This window comes from Ixodes scapularis, unplaced genomic scaffold (assembly GCF_016920785.2).
Source record: "Ixodes scapularis isolate PalLabHiFi unplaced genomic scaffold, ASM1692078v2 PGA_scaffold9__187_contigs__length_104089568, whole genome shotgun sequence".
NCBI lineage: Eukaryota > Metazoa > Arthropoda > Arachnida > Ixodida > Ixodidae > Ixodes > Ixodes scapularis.
This window is the reverse complement of record NW_024609884.1, coordinates 56,329,513-56,346,689: the sequence shown is the minus strand read 5'-3', so window position 1 is coordinate 56,346,689 and position 17,177 is coordinate 56,329,513. Positions and strand designations below refer to the sequence as shown.

General features: G+C 44.0%; 1 protein-coding gene across 1 annotated transcript in view; it reads left to right on the top strand.

Moving 5' to 3' along the window:
- LOC8033255 (BRISC complex subunit Abraxas 2) overlaps positions 1-17,177 on the top strand; it is a 44,536-nt gene that overhangs the window by 11,051 nt on the left and 16,308 nt on the right. Inside the window, exons 3-6 of the mRNA XM_002403134.5 lie at positions 1,986-2,076; positions 5,455-5,555; positions 15,232-15,431; positions 16,452-16,598. Coding sequence (XP_002403178.1) covers positions 1,986-2,076; positions 5,455-5,555; positions 15,232-15,431; positions 16,452-16,598 — 539 coding nt within the window. The remainder of the gene's footprint in view (positions 1-1,985; positions 2,077-5,454; positions 5,556-15,231; positions 15,432-16,451; positions 16,599-17,177) is intronic.

Below are 17,177 nucleotides of genomic sequence, written 5' to 3'. Positions count from 1 at the left end.
AGTTACTATAAAGCTCTAAAATTGTGAAGCTTGGTGTATATACACTAAGCAGCCTACGAGCATTTCATTTCAAGAATAATCTACCCGTTTCATTTTTATGTCCTGAGCCCTTCAACGGAAATATAATTCATCATATTGTAAAACTCTTTATTTTTGCGGCCCCCATTTTTCGTGAATCGGACACGAAGATCAAAATCGCACCCACTAAATTTTGCGAATTCCAGATGCCTGCATTGAAACTCTTAACGACCAAAAGTTTTGCGTGCCCTTAAATTTCGCGAATTTTTCAATTTGCAAAATTTGCGGAAATTAAGGGCTCGCAAACTTAAAGGGTTTTATAGTACTCAAAATGTCATAGTGGGCGTTTGACCAATCGTAGAACTCCGACTAGTAGGACGCTTTTGGTTGCGTACATCACCAATAGTCCTTGTCGAGAAGACTGAGGCCCTATGAAGGCAGCCATTGTTCAGAATTGTGGCTTTTGTACTTGGGTGGCTCATTCCCTTGGCATTTAATTCAAATCTCTTTTTGTTTCTCTAGGATTTTAATCCACATGTCGGCTTTAGTGTGCAGATGTCACGGGTTGATATTTTGTTTAATTTCTTTTGAGGCCTTTTTCACTTCCCTGGAATTTTCATCCGCATGACAGCCTTGGTGTGCAAATGATGTGGGTCAATACCTTTTTTGGATTTCGGTCACAGTGTCGGGACAAAATACCTTCGATTGGCCTCCTTTTTTTGTGAAACTAACAAAAGCATCGTTACAAAAAGATGCTTGCCATTGTCACTGCCCTCATTTTATTAAGCTAGCTAGCTTTTTTTTTTTTTTTTTTATCACTAACGTAGCTATAACACTTGCAGCAATAGCCATTGGCAGGGATGGGCAGTATTTCAAATTCAAGTATTTCAAATACGTATTTCAAATACTTTGTGTATTTTGCATTAGTATTTAATAACAAATTGGGTAATGTATTTGACGTGTGTATTTAAATACTAAAACGTGGGTATTTCAAATACAATTGTAATTAAATACAATTTTGTGGGTGAAAATACATCCCTCAAATTTATTGTCACTGTCCAGAGCAGGAAGAAAACTATGTTCTGCACCGAATGCAGTGTCTCTCAATCATGCAGAAGTGCTTAGTGACTTTGTGATTACGGTGCTTGTCTAGGTCAAGAATAGTGACGAAATCGACGTTCCCAGGCAGACTGGCTAAATAAGTGCCTTTGACAACTTGTGATGCTTTCCAGCCTGATTTCCATCCATATATTTGCCTGGAACATTCTAAACGCGCGGGTCGTCCAGATTTTCGTAACTGGTGCGAGTTGCAACAATAAAAAATTCTCTAGCTAGCGCTGCGCATCTTGGTCGTCTCGGTTCTTTGTTGGTCTATACCAAAATGTAATCGACAAAAAAAGCTGCTTGAAGCTCTGTACTTTTTTCACCTATTACGTCCAAGCTGATTACATTTTTTTTGTGATAATATTTCTATTACGTTACTAGAGCCTCGCACACTAACTCCCGAGTGTGCGATGCAAAATTAAAATGAGATACCCAGAAACCCGTTGCAGGTGCCCTGAAGTCACTGACGCAAATTCTGAGGAATGTATTTAGAAAAGTATTTGGAGGAGACCAAATACATTTGGTTGTATTTGTATCTTGTACTTAAATGCTTTTTTGGAAATGTAATTAGATTTGTAATTAAATACATTTTTAACTAAGTATTTTGTATTTGTATTTCGATACATTTTTGCATGTATTTTGCCCATCCCTGGCCATTGGGTATAAAGACGTCTATTGGGGACTTTAACGAAATCAGCAGCACCTAGTGATCAAAGCACAAAGCTAATGCAGTTGATTTGCTATTGAAGAATGTGAATTTTCAGTTCTGCCTAGCTATGATTGAAATAGTAGTCTAAAATATGTAAACATAGTCCCCTCTTGCTCTCTGGTGCCATAAGCTGTTTGTGTACCTGACTTTGCAGGAGGGCTTCTTGTTGGGAGAAATCACCAGCCGCATCACGGACACTATCAGCGATGCCCAGCTACACAGCGAGAGGGAGGAGACTAACCTCAGTAAGGAAAACTATGGAGGCACACGAAACAAAATTTTCATGTGGCCCAACCAGAGTACTAAATGAGCCTAGACCATGTGGCCTACTGTCACATGTGAAAAAACTGGTCTGCATGCCCTGCTTTCCTAAAATAAACTAAAAATACCATAAAAAGTGGGTTAGCCCTTCCTCTTTTAAATGCTTCCTCCTTACCAGCAGGAGTGCAAAGAGAAAATTGTATTGTCATGCCCCTGTCACACAAAGCAGTATCCCTTTGGTTGCCCACCATATTGTATTAGCTGTCGTCAAACTTGAGTGAGAGTGTGTTCATCTTTAGTTGTGTTTTGTGCGGAACCGGGGCACGAAGACAAACCATTCTGGCATACTTGATTTTCTCGGAGGATCGAACTTGCGCAGCGCGTACCCCTGGGACGGTTTTGCTAGTGAATGCAGCCATTCCTCCTGGCAGGCATGAGGGATTTTAAGCTCATGTGACCGGTTTTGGGGGGGAGGGGGAAGGGAAGGGAAGGGGAAGGTACCTAGCGCCGCCAACAGCTGTTTTGCAAATGGCGTCGGCAAGGACATGGCCGCCCAATCCAAACTAAGCACAAACTGCGATGCCCGTTAGGTGCGATTTGTGAACGGACGCAGCTACGATCTCATCCAAGACGTCAAGGGGATTGAGGCGGTCTCGTAGCACACATTCTCTGCTCTACATTAACATGCCATACTGCCAAGACATGCAAGTCGGATTGACATGCTGGAGATTAGGGTGTCATAATCAAGCCCGGCACCGGCCTACGGATCCCCAGGTGGCGGGTTCGAATCCTGACCGAGGTGCCCGCAATATGACAGAGGCTTATTGCAGAGAAGGCGCCGTGTAACCGAGCTTTCGGTTGCACGTCAAAAGATCCCCAGGTGGTCGAAATTAATCCTCAGTCCTCCGCTGGGGCGTGCCAGATGCCCGTCGTAGGTTTGGCACGTAAAACCCCAAAATTTTTTATTTTTAGGGTGTCACAATCAGTCCGCAAATCAGTCGTTAGTCAGTTTGTTGGTCGGTGAAATGGTCTGGCAATTGGTCAGGAAACAGTGGGAAGAAAGCATGTAATCGCAGGATAAGCAAAGCAAAACAGTGAAAAGAATCAACAGTGTTCCTAAAGGGAAAACCACCACTTTTGGCTAAACTAGAATTAAATAGCAATACTAATTTATGTAATCACTTCTACACAATGCAAAGAGCCATTTCAAGCTGTAAAACAACTTTTTTATTTCAATCTTTCTTTCATATTTAGGTGAAGTTTTACGAGGCACATCTTCAAAATTCATTTTGAGTTGATAAATTATCCAGTCTTTGTGCACCAGCACTTTGGCCCATGCACCATGAAACCATAAAATCTGCATTCGCCTTGCAAGGTCTCATGGCAACTACATGTAGCAGTTGACAGCACGAGCTGTAGCACAAGCTGGCACGCCACTATGTACTCATAAAGGTACCTACTTGCGTCCGCGGAACCGGTTACGGGACGTAAAAATCCCTCGTATCCGCTGGTAGGAATAGCCGCATCACTAGCAAGCTGCCCTTGGTGCGCCTCAGTCAGGCCCACCTGAGGATCACGTAGGGCCTACATGGGCTCTGCTAGAGTCACTGAATAGGTTTCCAGAGTACCGAAACTCCCAAGCTCCGCGCCGTGGCTCTAAAATTCAACCATGTCCGTGCCACCATTTTAGAGCCTTGCATAGTACACTGTACTATAACTGTTCGCATAGTGTGCCGTTGGCATTGTCAACAGGTGTTTCCGGTAAGTGTATGGCGCTGTGGATAGCCACCATAAATCATTTACGACATCATTGACATTGCAGTCTATCTGCACTCGTGTAATCATTAATGCGTGGTTCACGTTAAAGACCCCAGCTTGGCAGTCATACTGTACTGGTCAAATATCTCATTTTGAGATTAGTTACCTATTTCTGCCGTCAGATTAAGCCGCTGGTATTTTCTAATGTTTTTTGAGCATTTAAAAGACCATTGAATAAGTGCAGCAGCATTTCATTGATTTATTTACAACTGCATAGAAGATGTTCAGGACTGGACAGCAACATGATAGAATAAAACGGCCTCAAGCTCTTGTGATGTCTTTTTCTTGACAATTGCTTTGCTGGCCAGATGAAGCTTGCAGAAAAGTCCAGTAATGATTTCCCCATGACGATTCTCAAGGCAGTTGACAGTCTTCACAATCTCTGCAAATGATTAATGCAGACAGATAAAACCGACAATGAGTTCTGAGAATGGCTTGCTAAGAAATCAACTGCTCACTAATCTGCAAACCCCAAGGGTGTTTGTGTCATCAGTCAAACTACCTGAGCAGCAAGATGCATCTTTTTTGCTCGGGGCATCAAGTAAATACCTGTCTAAGACCGTGATGTCAAGGCTTCATTCATGTTTTTTTCGTGCCACAACGCAGAGAAACACCAATGTAATCAATAAAAAAATAATCTGATGACAATTGTCTGAGTGCCTATTCACACAAGAGTGTTTGCTTAAATTGCATTATCAGTTACCCGGACATTCATACTTCCAAGTTTGCATGCAAAGCTACTCTTTACACCGGTTTTCACGCTTCATATGAAGCAAAGCAATTTGAATAGAAAACACTGCAATTGAATTCTTATTCAGAAGCAGCCGCTCCTTCAAGCATTGCTTGTGCCGAACCAAACTCAATCGAAGCAGCCTGATCGGCTGCGAGGCAACGAGCAAGATGCGGAGAAGACCAGTGAAATACGCTCGCCTCACAAGGCGTGCTTCCTGCATTGGGCTTGGAATTCTTTTGTTTTAGAATTGCAAGCCGAGTACTCTTCCCCTTCACAGTAGCGTTCTTGCCCAACAAGAAGTGGAAGAGTCTTTTGCAGTTCTCTGGCCTGCTTCTGCACTCAAAGGCACAACAAGCAGGCATGTAGGAGCCGCAAAAGACGGAACGTTAGGATGCGATTCCTTGAAAATACCTGCGTCACGGCACTAAGTGGATGAGAAGCAACCCGGAGCGTTGCAGCAGAAGCTGGCCGACCACAATATGGCGGCCTATGGTGGCGATTTGAAACAGTGACAATGATAGTGGCGGCACACGTCTTAAGTGACCGCTGTCGTCCAATGATGTCACAGAAAATCAAAACATATTCAGCTAGAGTGAAACTGTTGTTGGCAAAGCATTAAAGAATGGGAATGCAGTACTCTGACACAGTATTCAGTGACACTAGGCTCTGTGTCATGAACTACATGGGAAATTAATTTAATGGTCTGGTGAAACCAAGTTATCTTGTATACCGTTAGCTGCAGAAGCTTAGTATGCAGTAGTATGTAAAGGGAGCTCACTTCTGTGTGCTGCATTTGGGACTCTGCTTTCAGAAATCTGCTCAATCATACCATGCGACCTGTTCGAGTTCTACGACAAGAGGTGCCACCTTATTGTGGATAAGCTGGCGGCTCTTCTGCGAGACAAGCAAAAGGCAAGGCTTCTTTGTCTTAGTTAGGTCGACGTCTGCTTGAACTACCATGGTGCCCGCTTCCAACTCAGGGTATCAGTATTACTGGAGTTGAGCTGAGTGTTTCCTATTTTGCAAACTTTGTGAGCAGTGGTGTTTGAAAATTTTGTTATAATGAAGTTCATAGGGGGGAACATCACCTCTAAATGGGCCAGGGACTACTCCAGATTCCCAGGAAATGCTCAAAAGGATAGTTGTTGCGGGGCAAAAACATGTTGAAAAGAAGAAAAGAATTTATTGAATGTGCAATGTCTACCTTTCCTTTATAGCACAGTCCAAAATTTATGTTGCTACATGGAAGAAAGAAAAGAACAAGCAGGAAGCTTCCTGGGATCTTTTCAAAAAACCACTATTTTCAATTTCTCTCTCTCTTCAGTGTAATGAAATCGCTCCATAATCACTGCAACATTTTTGTGGAGGTGAGTATTTCTCTGGTACCTTTACTCTGCCAGACCTGGAACTTCGAAACCACCGCCTTCCTCCTCTTGTCGGAATGCCTGAAGATGCGCCCCACTGCAAATTCCACTGCCACATGTTATCTCCCACCTGCGGGGCCCAGAGAATTCCACTGGCACAGGAAATCAGGATGTTGAGGAATGGAGACTCTTATATGAGCACATCAGCATCTTTAATAGATGGGACGCCAATTTCATGCTTGCTGATATCATCTTTTACCTCAAAGGTTTAGCGCAGACCTGGTTTTGCCCTCAAAGAAACTATCGCATTGTGGGACATGTGCAAGGACTAAATTCTACTCAACAGCTCTTCTGACCTTGGCCGAGTCATACATTGCATGCATACAAGATATCTTGTCTCTATGCCATAAAGCAGACGCTTCCATGGCCAACTCCGAGCAAATTTTGCACGTGCTGAAGAGCATCACTGAAGACACTTTTCAGCTACTTTTTTTTTAAAGACTGTATGACCATCAACGCACTTGTAAAAGAATGCTGGCGATTTGAAGATGTAAAAAACATTGGTTCACATCCAACTTCATCTGGCACCCTAATGCCATGACTGCTTCCACATGTGATGAAACTCCAAGCTCATTGGAACAGGTAGCCAAAATTGTCCGCCGTGCGCTAGAAGCCATGCTCCCAATCACTACGGTTTCTCGCTCAACCAAAGACCTACAGCCGCACTCTATATCAACGGTCCAAGCTGTAATCCACCAAGAAATAGGCCGACTTTACATTCCGATACTGTCATGTCAAGCGTAGTCTTTCCTCTACCGCCTAGCTTATACAATATAGGAACTCATGAAGGCCAAGCTCCACTACGAGACCCAGCAGCATGGAGGACACCGGACAACCATTCAGTCTGCTTCCAGTGTAGCGCTGTTATCACATCGCCCATTACTGCCGCAGCCAATGGAACAACCAACCACATACTACTACTTCTTCGATGATCAGTTCGCTCCGTCATCACCACTTGGTCCTTCTCCGAACGACGGATTTTTCGCACTGTCCCAACACCACCACTCTACCTCCCTCCGTCGCTGCCAGCCCTTGTCACCTGCCCCTCGCGGCCTCCGGTCGCTGGCCCCTGATTGCTGAATCTCAGAATACTAAGTTATGCAGCTTCAAGTGGTGAGGCTGCATCACTGTCACTGCAGCCAAATCCTCTGAATGCCCTTTCCACCACTGCCCATAATCAGCTGCCTCTTTGAATAAACTGTGTCCTTATATATGCCCTTGAGGACACAGGAGTTGCCATTTCTATAATGAGAAAAGATTTGATGCATCAGGGTATACAAACCTTTCACCCCACTCAACTCAAAACTCATGAAAAAAAAAATTTTGGTTGTGTATGTTTAAACAGCCTGAACTTAGTCTGTCTCAACGGGCGACTTGTTTCCCAGTTGTAGATGAGCAATTTAATCAGTGTAGTACAAACGCTAGCCTGGGGTCTTTAACATGCGCCATGCAGTAGTGATGCACGACCATGTTTATCCAGATCGAAACGGGCAGGGGTGTGGATCGAGGCCAGGGTCCCTGGGTTCTGCAGCGCAAGCTTTCCCTCCACGTGCTCCGAGCTGGTGTGCGCTAGACCACTCGGCCACCGATCCCCCTCAAAACTCCTGATTAGTGCAGATGATGGTCGCATTATACTTTCCGTTGGCATTTGCAGCGCGCATATTGCTCTCGATCATCAAGCAACTTTTCTTCTTTTTACGATCCATCTTGAGCTGTCCATATCTTTCGGGGTATCAGGGAAGGGGGGAGGGGGGGGGGGACGGCAGTATAAGTGGGGAGGAGCTGAACAAAACTACACCAGCACCATCTTTGAGTGCGAATGCCTGGCTGTCGTCTGGTCTATCGTGACAATTTTGTCCATACCTCTTCAGGGTGTGTTCAGATTAGATTGAACACGCAAAGTCCGGTTTGAATTTCTTTTTTTTTTTTTTTCCTATCTTTATATGTTACTCTTTAATATGTAAAGGGAACGAAATCACAAATGTTTTCTAAAAAAAAGAACAAAAAAACATGACTGCGCCAAGACGGCAACGCCGTTTTCGGGCTTTGTCGGTTCTATCAAGTTTGACTGCACGTAATAGGCAAACTAAAAATACCCAAAAAATTAATATTTTTCAAGAAGCAGTGAATTATTGTTACTATATTTTTTAATGTTTACAGAATTCTAAAAAATTATTTATCACACGTAAAAAATTCATAAATTTGGCTGCTTTAACATTTTGACCCCATTTTTGTTACTCATTGTCTCATTATGTGTTAAGGATATTAAACTGAAACTGTTTTCATGTGTCCTTCATAAAAGTGTCTTTTATCAAAAAATAAATTGCTGCTCTAGTTTATAATTCAAATTACAGCACTTCAAACATATCCAAAATTAAAAAGTTTCGCAACTTCAACGTGCAACTAAAAATTAAACCATCTTCAATCTTTCTAAAATTACGAGGAATCACTCTCTTTTTGGAATCACTCTCTTTTAGACCGTCATAATATTCCTTTAAAAACATGTTGCATCATTTTGTCTCCGTCAAAAGTACAGCGCATTGACATGTACCTCCATGCGTGAACAGTTTTGCCCAAGGCCACAGCTGCATTGGCTGCCTTCCAATTTTTTTCTCACAATGTCCTGTTTTTGACTGGTGCACAAGTTTGGATTATTGGGGAGCCTGCCCTTTGTGCTTAATTGTTCCATAGGCCACTGCACGATCGTGTGAACTTAAACAGAATTCCCCAGCACGAAACGATATAAAATACCTCGGTTCACACTGTAAATGTAAGAACTGAACATAACAGCTCGGTGGGATTGAGGATCAGCACTTTTACTACCTTTTTACGCAACTGTTTTAATAAATAGTTCCGCTGACACCTTGGCTTGTCCGCTTGTCCCGGCTGTCGCTTGGCGCGTCCTCGGTCATTGTTATAAAATAAATAAAAATGCATTGGCACTCAACATGTTCAAGCAGCGGTTATGATATATATTGCTAGTATCCGGTGGCGCGCTCAGGTATATACTGCGACTATGCGTATAAGAACTTTCGTATAATGTCCGACCTCCTAGGCCCCTCGGCCCCGCTCGCACGCATCAAGTTTCGTTCACCGAGAACGGCTGTTACCAGGGCCTCGAGACACTTTCAATTTACGACGCAGCAGTGTGCACCTCGCTGCGTCGTTCTGTTATGGATTAAATAAACGCATTTATGCGGACTATGACATTGGCGACGAGGAAGTTTCTTGAAGAATGGACGACGACGACGCTCATCACAGACGGATTCCTTTAATTTCACGTGTATACTAACTCGCGGTGCAATAATTGTTGTTGCCAGTTGTAAGTTTTGTCTGTCCGTCCTTTATGTTATCCCTTCCTCAAATATGCTATACTCGGTGTGCGCAAACCTATATACTTCCCCACCCCCATTTTTTTTTCCTTGTCTCGTCAACTCCGCTGCATTCATAATCTACACCACTGATCTCGGTGGCGATTATCGTCAACTTATTGGGTCCCTACGTGGACTCGTGTGGGTCCGGTGGTTTGTTGGTCAGGGGAGTTTCTCTTGAGCATTGAGCGCCAATATTTATGTAAAAATAAATAAAAACCCTACCAGCCTGGCTCTTCCAGCACCGTCAGTTTACTTAAGCAAACAATGTCTGAAAGCGGTTTTTTTTTCCTTCTTTTTGTGTGTTAGGGGTTGGGAGCTTCTTGGTTATATATGTTTTCTTTCTATCGTGCCTAGTGTCTCGAGGCGGGTTGTGTTTCAGTTCGCTCGACCATGCAGTTGCCTATGCAACAATTAAGCACAGAGGGTGCACTCGTTACAGTTTGCATCTTTGGTGTTTCGAACTGCCGTCCTGAGCTACGTTCAGTTCATGCATGTATTTAGAGTGGTCCAGATGTTTAATTTGGACTTGTGCACCAGCAAAAAACAGGACATTGCGAGAAGTTCTAAAAACTGGAAGGCAGCCAGTGCGGCGGTGGCCTTAGGCAAAAATGTCCACGTGCAAAGATACATTTAAAAGCGCCATACTTTTGACGGAGACAAAATGATGCAACATGTTTTTAGTGGAATATTACGAGGGTGTGAAGGAGAGTTATTCCTCTAAATTTTAAACAGATCGAAGATGTTTTTTTTTTTTAATTGCACATTGAAGTTGCAAAACTTTTCAAATTTTGGGCATGTTTTAAGCGCTCTAAATAATTTCAATTATCAACGAGAGCAGCAATTTATTTTTTGATAAGAGACTTTTATGAAAGACATGAAAAAAGTTCCAGTTTAATATCCTTAACACACAACAAAATAACGAGTCACAAAAAGGGGGTCAAAATGTTAAAGCAGCCAAATATGTGACTTTTTTAAGTGCGATATATAATTTTAGAATTGTGTAAACATTCAAGAATATGGCAACAATAATTTACTGCATCTTCAAAAAAAATTTTTTTTTTTTTGTATTTTTAGTTTGTTTATTACATGCAGTCAAACCTGACACGACCGACAAAGCCCGAAAACTGTGTTACCGTCTTCGGGCAGTCATGTTTTTTTTTCTTTAGAGATATTTGGTAGTTTTTTTTAGAAAACATTTGTGATTTCGTTTTCTCCACATATTGGGGAGTAACATATAAAAATATAAAGAAAAACAAAAATGCGAACCGGACTCGCGTGTTCGATCTTATCTGCACACACACCAGCCATCTTTTTTCTATCATCACATATCAACATGGACTTTGCTGGACCTCATCCTTATAAGCTTCTGTAGGCTGCCTTGGACGCTAGGCTCTCAGTCTCCAGGAATAGGACTATACCGTCATCCACAAATCGGGAAAGCTTCACCAAGATGCCGACTGCCCTTCTCGACGCCTATTAACCCAGTGGACTCCTAATCGTACAACACTCCCGCTGCTTTACATATCCACTGTACTAAACATAGGATGGAAGCAATGCTGCAATAACACTCTGGAAATTATTTCTTATGATATCACTTCCTGCACAAATCTCTCATGTCCAGCCTCTGCTCCATTCGAGGTGGCATCCTTTATCAACAAAATTTTCAGCCAGATGTGCCATCTGGCTGAGTCTTCGGACCAGTGCTCACCGAGCTTCATGACTCACCATGTGCTGGCCATTTGGAAGTCAATCACACCTATGCCCATGTGATACAATGGTTCTGGAAAAATATGTACCATATCATAAAGCAATATGTCTTCCTGCAACTCCTGCCAGCGTCTGAAAACACCATCCTTGTGACCAGCAGGACTACTTCAGTGTCTGGCCCCTTCCCACCACATGTTCCAACATGTAGAAGTGGACTTTTTCGGACCGTTTCCAGACTCTTCTGCTGGTAATCGGTGCATCGCAGTAGCAGTTGATTATGCTGCTCGGTATGCGGTTGCAAGACCACTTCTGACTGGGACAGCTGTTGACATCACCGAGTTCCTATTACACAAAGTCATTCTGAAGTATGGTGTACCAAGAGTACTCATCTTCGGCCGTGGCCATCCTTTTGTATCGAGAGTTCTTGCTGAAATTTTTTGTGCCTCTGCACCATAATGCACAAGTGGTCAATGACATACCACCCACAAACCAATGGGATGGTAGAATGTCTCAACAGGATGATCTCCGACATGGTTTCTATGTACATATCATCCGACGACTGCAATTTGGGCACTGTTCTTCCATAGGTAACCTTTGCCTATAACTCTTTGCGCCACGACATAACCGGTTATTCCCCTTTCCATCTTCTCTTTGGCTGCAAACTGTTCTTCGTGATTGATTCTCTTCTGCCATTACAAGATGACTCAACACTCGCAGACTATGCGTTGGAGACCATATGCCGTGCTAAAGAATTGCGGCAACTGGCACGCTTTTAAACGCTCGACTCACAAGATCGTCACTGTGCTTGCCATGATCAAACTCGCCGTGCTGTCTCATACTCCCCTTGAGACTTGGTCCTGGACACAACAACACTTCGGCCTTGCTTAAAGAGTGACTCTGGTACATTTTCTCAATTTTAGGGTTATGACAGTTTTTAGTGAAGGAAGTGTCCCTGAATTATGGGGTGTCAGTTTTTTGTTCGATGCCTTGTGTAGTTTTGTATTGCTTCTGGGGTCTACGACAAAACTGATACTACCAACTCGAGCATGATGGCAACCAGGGCCGTACCCAGAAAAAAATTTCGGGGGGGGGTTTTCAAGGACAACGGCGGCCATTTTGAAAGTGTCTATTGTCTTATTTTCGCCTATGAATCATGTGCATCGGTGGCATATAATGGAGAGTTACAGCAAACCGTAGAACCGGTCCCGGTTTGGTACCCGGTAGCCGACCGGCGCCACTGCGCGTGCGCAGAGGTGGAGAGTAAAATCGGCTGGCTGCCAGTGCACCGACCAGGGCCGTACCCAGAAAAAAAATTTCGGGGGGGGTCAGAACCCCCTATTCCCCCCCCTGGTGGCAACCCTTGAGATCAGCTGCATAGCCATCGTGTGATGCAAAGTTTGTATTGTAGTACTGCACAACGTACGACTGGCCTAGGTAGTCGCAAGAGCAGTTCCGGTCAGTCAGGGGCCCTAAACTCGTGAAACACAAAGTTGGAGCCAAAAGTTTGCGGAGCGCGCCGATTGGACGTCGGTGAAAAAAGCGCCAAGTCATCGTCGTTATAGGCCAATCGGTGCGCTCCGTCGACTTCGGCCCCAACTTTGTGTTCGACGAGTTTAGCGACCCAGGTAGGATGCTATGGCTGTTTTACTGCTTTGCTTTGCAGATATCTAACATCTGTAGCAAATATTAATACACCTTCATGAAGTTGTTGGCCGAAAGGCAAGTTTGCCATGATGAACGCAGGCTCAGAACAACCGCCCACTTATCTTCTGAGAAGAACTACTATCTTGGTGGCGTGCAATGCACGTTGCAGAAGCATCGTGAAAGCTAATCGTGTGCTTGCACCGAGCGGGAACGGACTAAACTATGGCCATTAGTGAATGCCACCTTCAGCACCATGACACACTTGATTGAGCAGACAGTCAATACTCTTTGTGCACAATTGCCGAAGAGCACTCACAAACTACGACCGCTAAAATATAACAAGCACAAATCATCCGCTGGGACAGCTGAAAATGCACCAGAAAAACACGGCGAAAGAAGTGGCAGTACGAGCAAGAAACCTTGAAAATGAAGACGACCTATCAGGGCACAAGGTCGCTTGACAAACGCCCAACCAACGGAGAAGCTGGTGGTAGCGTTTTTAATATTAGTGTTAGAGTGGATTGCAGTTTCCCATTAGTGTCATATTTTGGCAGTGCTCGTATTTAGTCTCCGCAAATCGGTATCTGTCATGGTTCGACTTTTGACCGGAGTTACCCTTTAAAGGGGCGGTGCAACGATTTTCAGACTTTGGCCAATTAACTGCTGAATTTAATCTGTGTCACCTATGGAACGAAGAACAGAAAACCATATTTTTTTGCAAGCTCTAGTTTTTATGTAAAAAATGAAAAAAATAGAAGGTCAAAGTGTCTCTCAACTCTCCACATCACCCTTCGAGTGACATACTCTGGGGGATCATGTGGTTTCCCCTTGGGTTCTCTCTTCAGAGGCCCCAGCCGCTTCCTTTGCGATTATCGACTTTTAAAAGGATTAGCATCGTCGAAGGTCACGGCGAGCGATCGACACAAAAGGCGGTTCGCCACGGGGGTGACAGCGAGTGTAGCAGCGAAGGGGGACAGGTTTTGTTCACTGATGCGTATCCCCCAGAGTATGTCGCACATCAGTTCCGTTAACCACCACAAGCGGTTGCAGATCGGCAAATATTTCCTTTTCTTATTTGCGATTACGCACTGGAGTAGCAGTTTTTCGGAGCAAGGTGACGCGTTTTTGGTCACTTGTGCTTAGATAAACAATATAAAAAATACAAATGCCAATTCTTTCAACACTAAAATCCTTGCCCTACCCCTTTAAAAGCTCCTTCCACACTATTGACGCCCATACCAGATTATCGGCTAAGTCACCGACATCAGTTATTTTGTTAAGCCTTGTAGACTGGCCGAAAACCAGCATGCTGACTAACCGCAGGGCATTCACATTCTGAGCTCAAGCCATACTTTGTTTCACAAAACGGCGAAAACTGCTGTTTCCTCCTGCAGGGAGGGGTGTAATAATACAAGGACGAAAGAAAGGAATGAGCATAAAGCAGGGCTAGATCAAGGCAAAGAAGAGGACGCAGAGAGCTTCTCAGGATCTTTGCAAGAACCACCATTTTCAATCTCTCTTCAGTGTAGTTGCATCACTTTCTCCATAATCGCCGTAACTGCGGGATCTTCCAACACCCTTTTAAAGGGATACTTCAACGAAATTTGAAATATTCCTGTCGTGTTCAAAAATAGGTTGAATATGATCCACAATATCCGTAAATGACAATCGCACGTTTGTATTTTCAGCCTGGTGGCTGTATTTTTCGTTATAAACGGCCCACTTTCGCAAGCGCTCGGAGAAGGCCCAGCGGAGACCACGTGACATCCAACGCAATCGTGACGTAGGTCGTCTCAAGACGAGCAAAGCTACGGCGAGGCTGACGTCGAGAGGATGGCCTAGTCGTTCCAGCCACCGAAGCGGCTGCTTTTGTACAAATTTTGAGTGACGGGTTAATCTTCTATAATCTTGTAGGGGGACAATAGCGACTTCTTTGACACACAAAAGGTATTCTCGGGAAGAGGGGAGTTCCTGCTGCCCCTCTTCGCTCGTCGTGGCCGGATTCGAGACAACCTCCGTCACTAGCTGCCAAGGTTGCTAGACGGGCATTACAAGCGAGGCGTTAGCGACATCCACCAGGTGCTCTTTGCTAATCGTTTAATTCGTTTTAAAATTCCTTTTCGTGACTTTTTTAACGAGATATTGGTATGTTCGATTTAATGGTGCTTTTTTGAACACATATAGAGCAAAAAATGAGCGCCGAAATTTCGTTGTAGTATCCCTTTAAGATCTTGAAGACCCTGCACCGTAGCAATATCTTGAAGAAACTTTATTTGAACAACTTCGCATGGGTAGACATGCCTATTTGCGAGCGGGCAAGAGTTTATATATGCTGCAAGTTTGGTGCAAGAGATGCCTGTTATGAGTTCCAGAGTTTGTGCTGCTGTATTAGTAACAGTTTGCAGTGCACATTTCTCATAAAGTGGTTGCGGTTTACAGGAAGTGGTGGGCTGGTACCGGTTTCGGCGAAACAGCATCCTCCAGGCCTCCCTGCGAGAGCAGGTGCTACATGAGCGGCTTGTGCAGCGCCTAGGCCAGGGTTTTGGTCACTACTTCCTTCTGGCCCTCTTCCGAGGCTGCACCTCGTCCAACGACTCCACCCATGCCATGGAGCACGTATTTTTGCGCTCGACCGACTCGTAGGTGTACTCTTCTATTCACAGGTGCTGTTAAAGGGGGAGGATACAGGTAGGCGCCTCGACAGAAATGAGCTTGCAAAAATGACAGCTGAAGTGGCAGAGGAGCCAACTGGCTAGATATAGAATCATTAGGTTCTGTGATCCCCCGTTACAAAGGGGAAGCCAAAGGAGTCCAATCCAATCACCACATTTGCCCTGATTTATTTGACTTCCTGTGTTACCCCTGCTGTGCATATTTAATTTTAAACCAGATTACACACAGTTCATCTTAAACTTGATTTGACTACTGTCGCCATGAAATTTGCCAATCCCAACATGTGGTGCCTGTCGCCTCTCGTTAGAAGAATGTAACAGTGTCACTGATCTCCATCTGGGTCTGGCATTCAAGTTTAGTAGTTATTTCATCCTGTTTTTACTGAAACAGAGCAATGTATTAAAATTTCACGAGGTAGAAATATGTTTCTGATGAAAACCAGCCTGCTACATGCAGGCACCGAATTTTTCCAGTCATATTACGGGGTATCCAACTGTTTATGCCATTATATATACCATATTTACTCTTGAAAATAAACTAGTCTCTCTATGAAGGAAGCCCATGCACCCACTTTTCCACAGCCAATCATTGGAGCCTATGAAAGGTGTCCAGCAAACGACTGAGAAAATGTTTGAATTCAGAGATGCTACCTACACTGGGACACTGAGCGTGCCATTAAGTGCACAAAGTCTCTGCACAGATCACATTTTTGAACCCCAATGCTATCCATGTCACATCATGTGGTGGCTTGCTTCTGTAAATAGCAATGACCGGCTTTCTGCGGGCATTTCGGAGAAAGTATATTGTTGGGCTTTGTTCGTAAAAATAGAGCTATTTTTGAGTACCAAATGTGGTGGTTCCTGCACGACGACGGAGACAAGGGAGATGTAATTAAGGTGGAAATGTAACCAAAACAGACAGCTGTTGTGTTCTTATAAAATCCATGAATTCATGATGTGTCTAAGTTGTCACATGAATGATTGCAGGGCTTTCAAGCATTACTCTGCCGTACCTCTGCGAATTGTGAACTTGGGGGAACCAGGACATTCGGACTATCGCATGTACCCTGGCTCTGCAGCCAGTATCCATCAGGGGGCATTCTGCGAAGTGCTCAACTCTCTTGCACCCACAGAGTGAGTTTTCATTTCTCCTAGTTGGCTGCCAGAGACTCGCACTACCTCCCTGCTCTTACGTAGGAGCTAAACGTGACTAAAATATTCAGAGGGTCATTCCATCTCTAATGTCCCAGATGTTGCGCTCGACCCATTTCCGATTTTAGACAATAAACTCTTCTAAAGCTGTTATGTTTTTTTTATTTTTACTTGGAGCACCTCAGGGTACATTAGACTGCTGTTTAGGCAGCAAAACAGACTTCTTTAGAACTTTTTTTTTTTTTGTGAAGTATTTTGTTGTCACACATTTTCTTAACAATGCGTTTTACAAATGTGATCCTACCAACGGACAGGTCGTGCCCTGTCAGGATCATCACTCTTCGAACGTAACCAATCGGCAGCCTTTTCAACATGAAGGTTGGTCAGCTGTCCTTTCTTGTTGCCAACTTTCGCAGTTTAATACCGAAACAGGATGACTTGCTCTCTTCCATCCTCCTCCATTGATATATGTTCCGCTAATGTCATTTTTGGGAACTGAGACATGGCTCGGCTGAGACATAGCAAATTGAGAGTTGACATTTGCAGGGCTGCTTTCAGCCT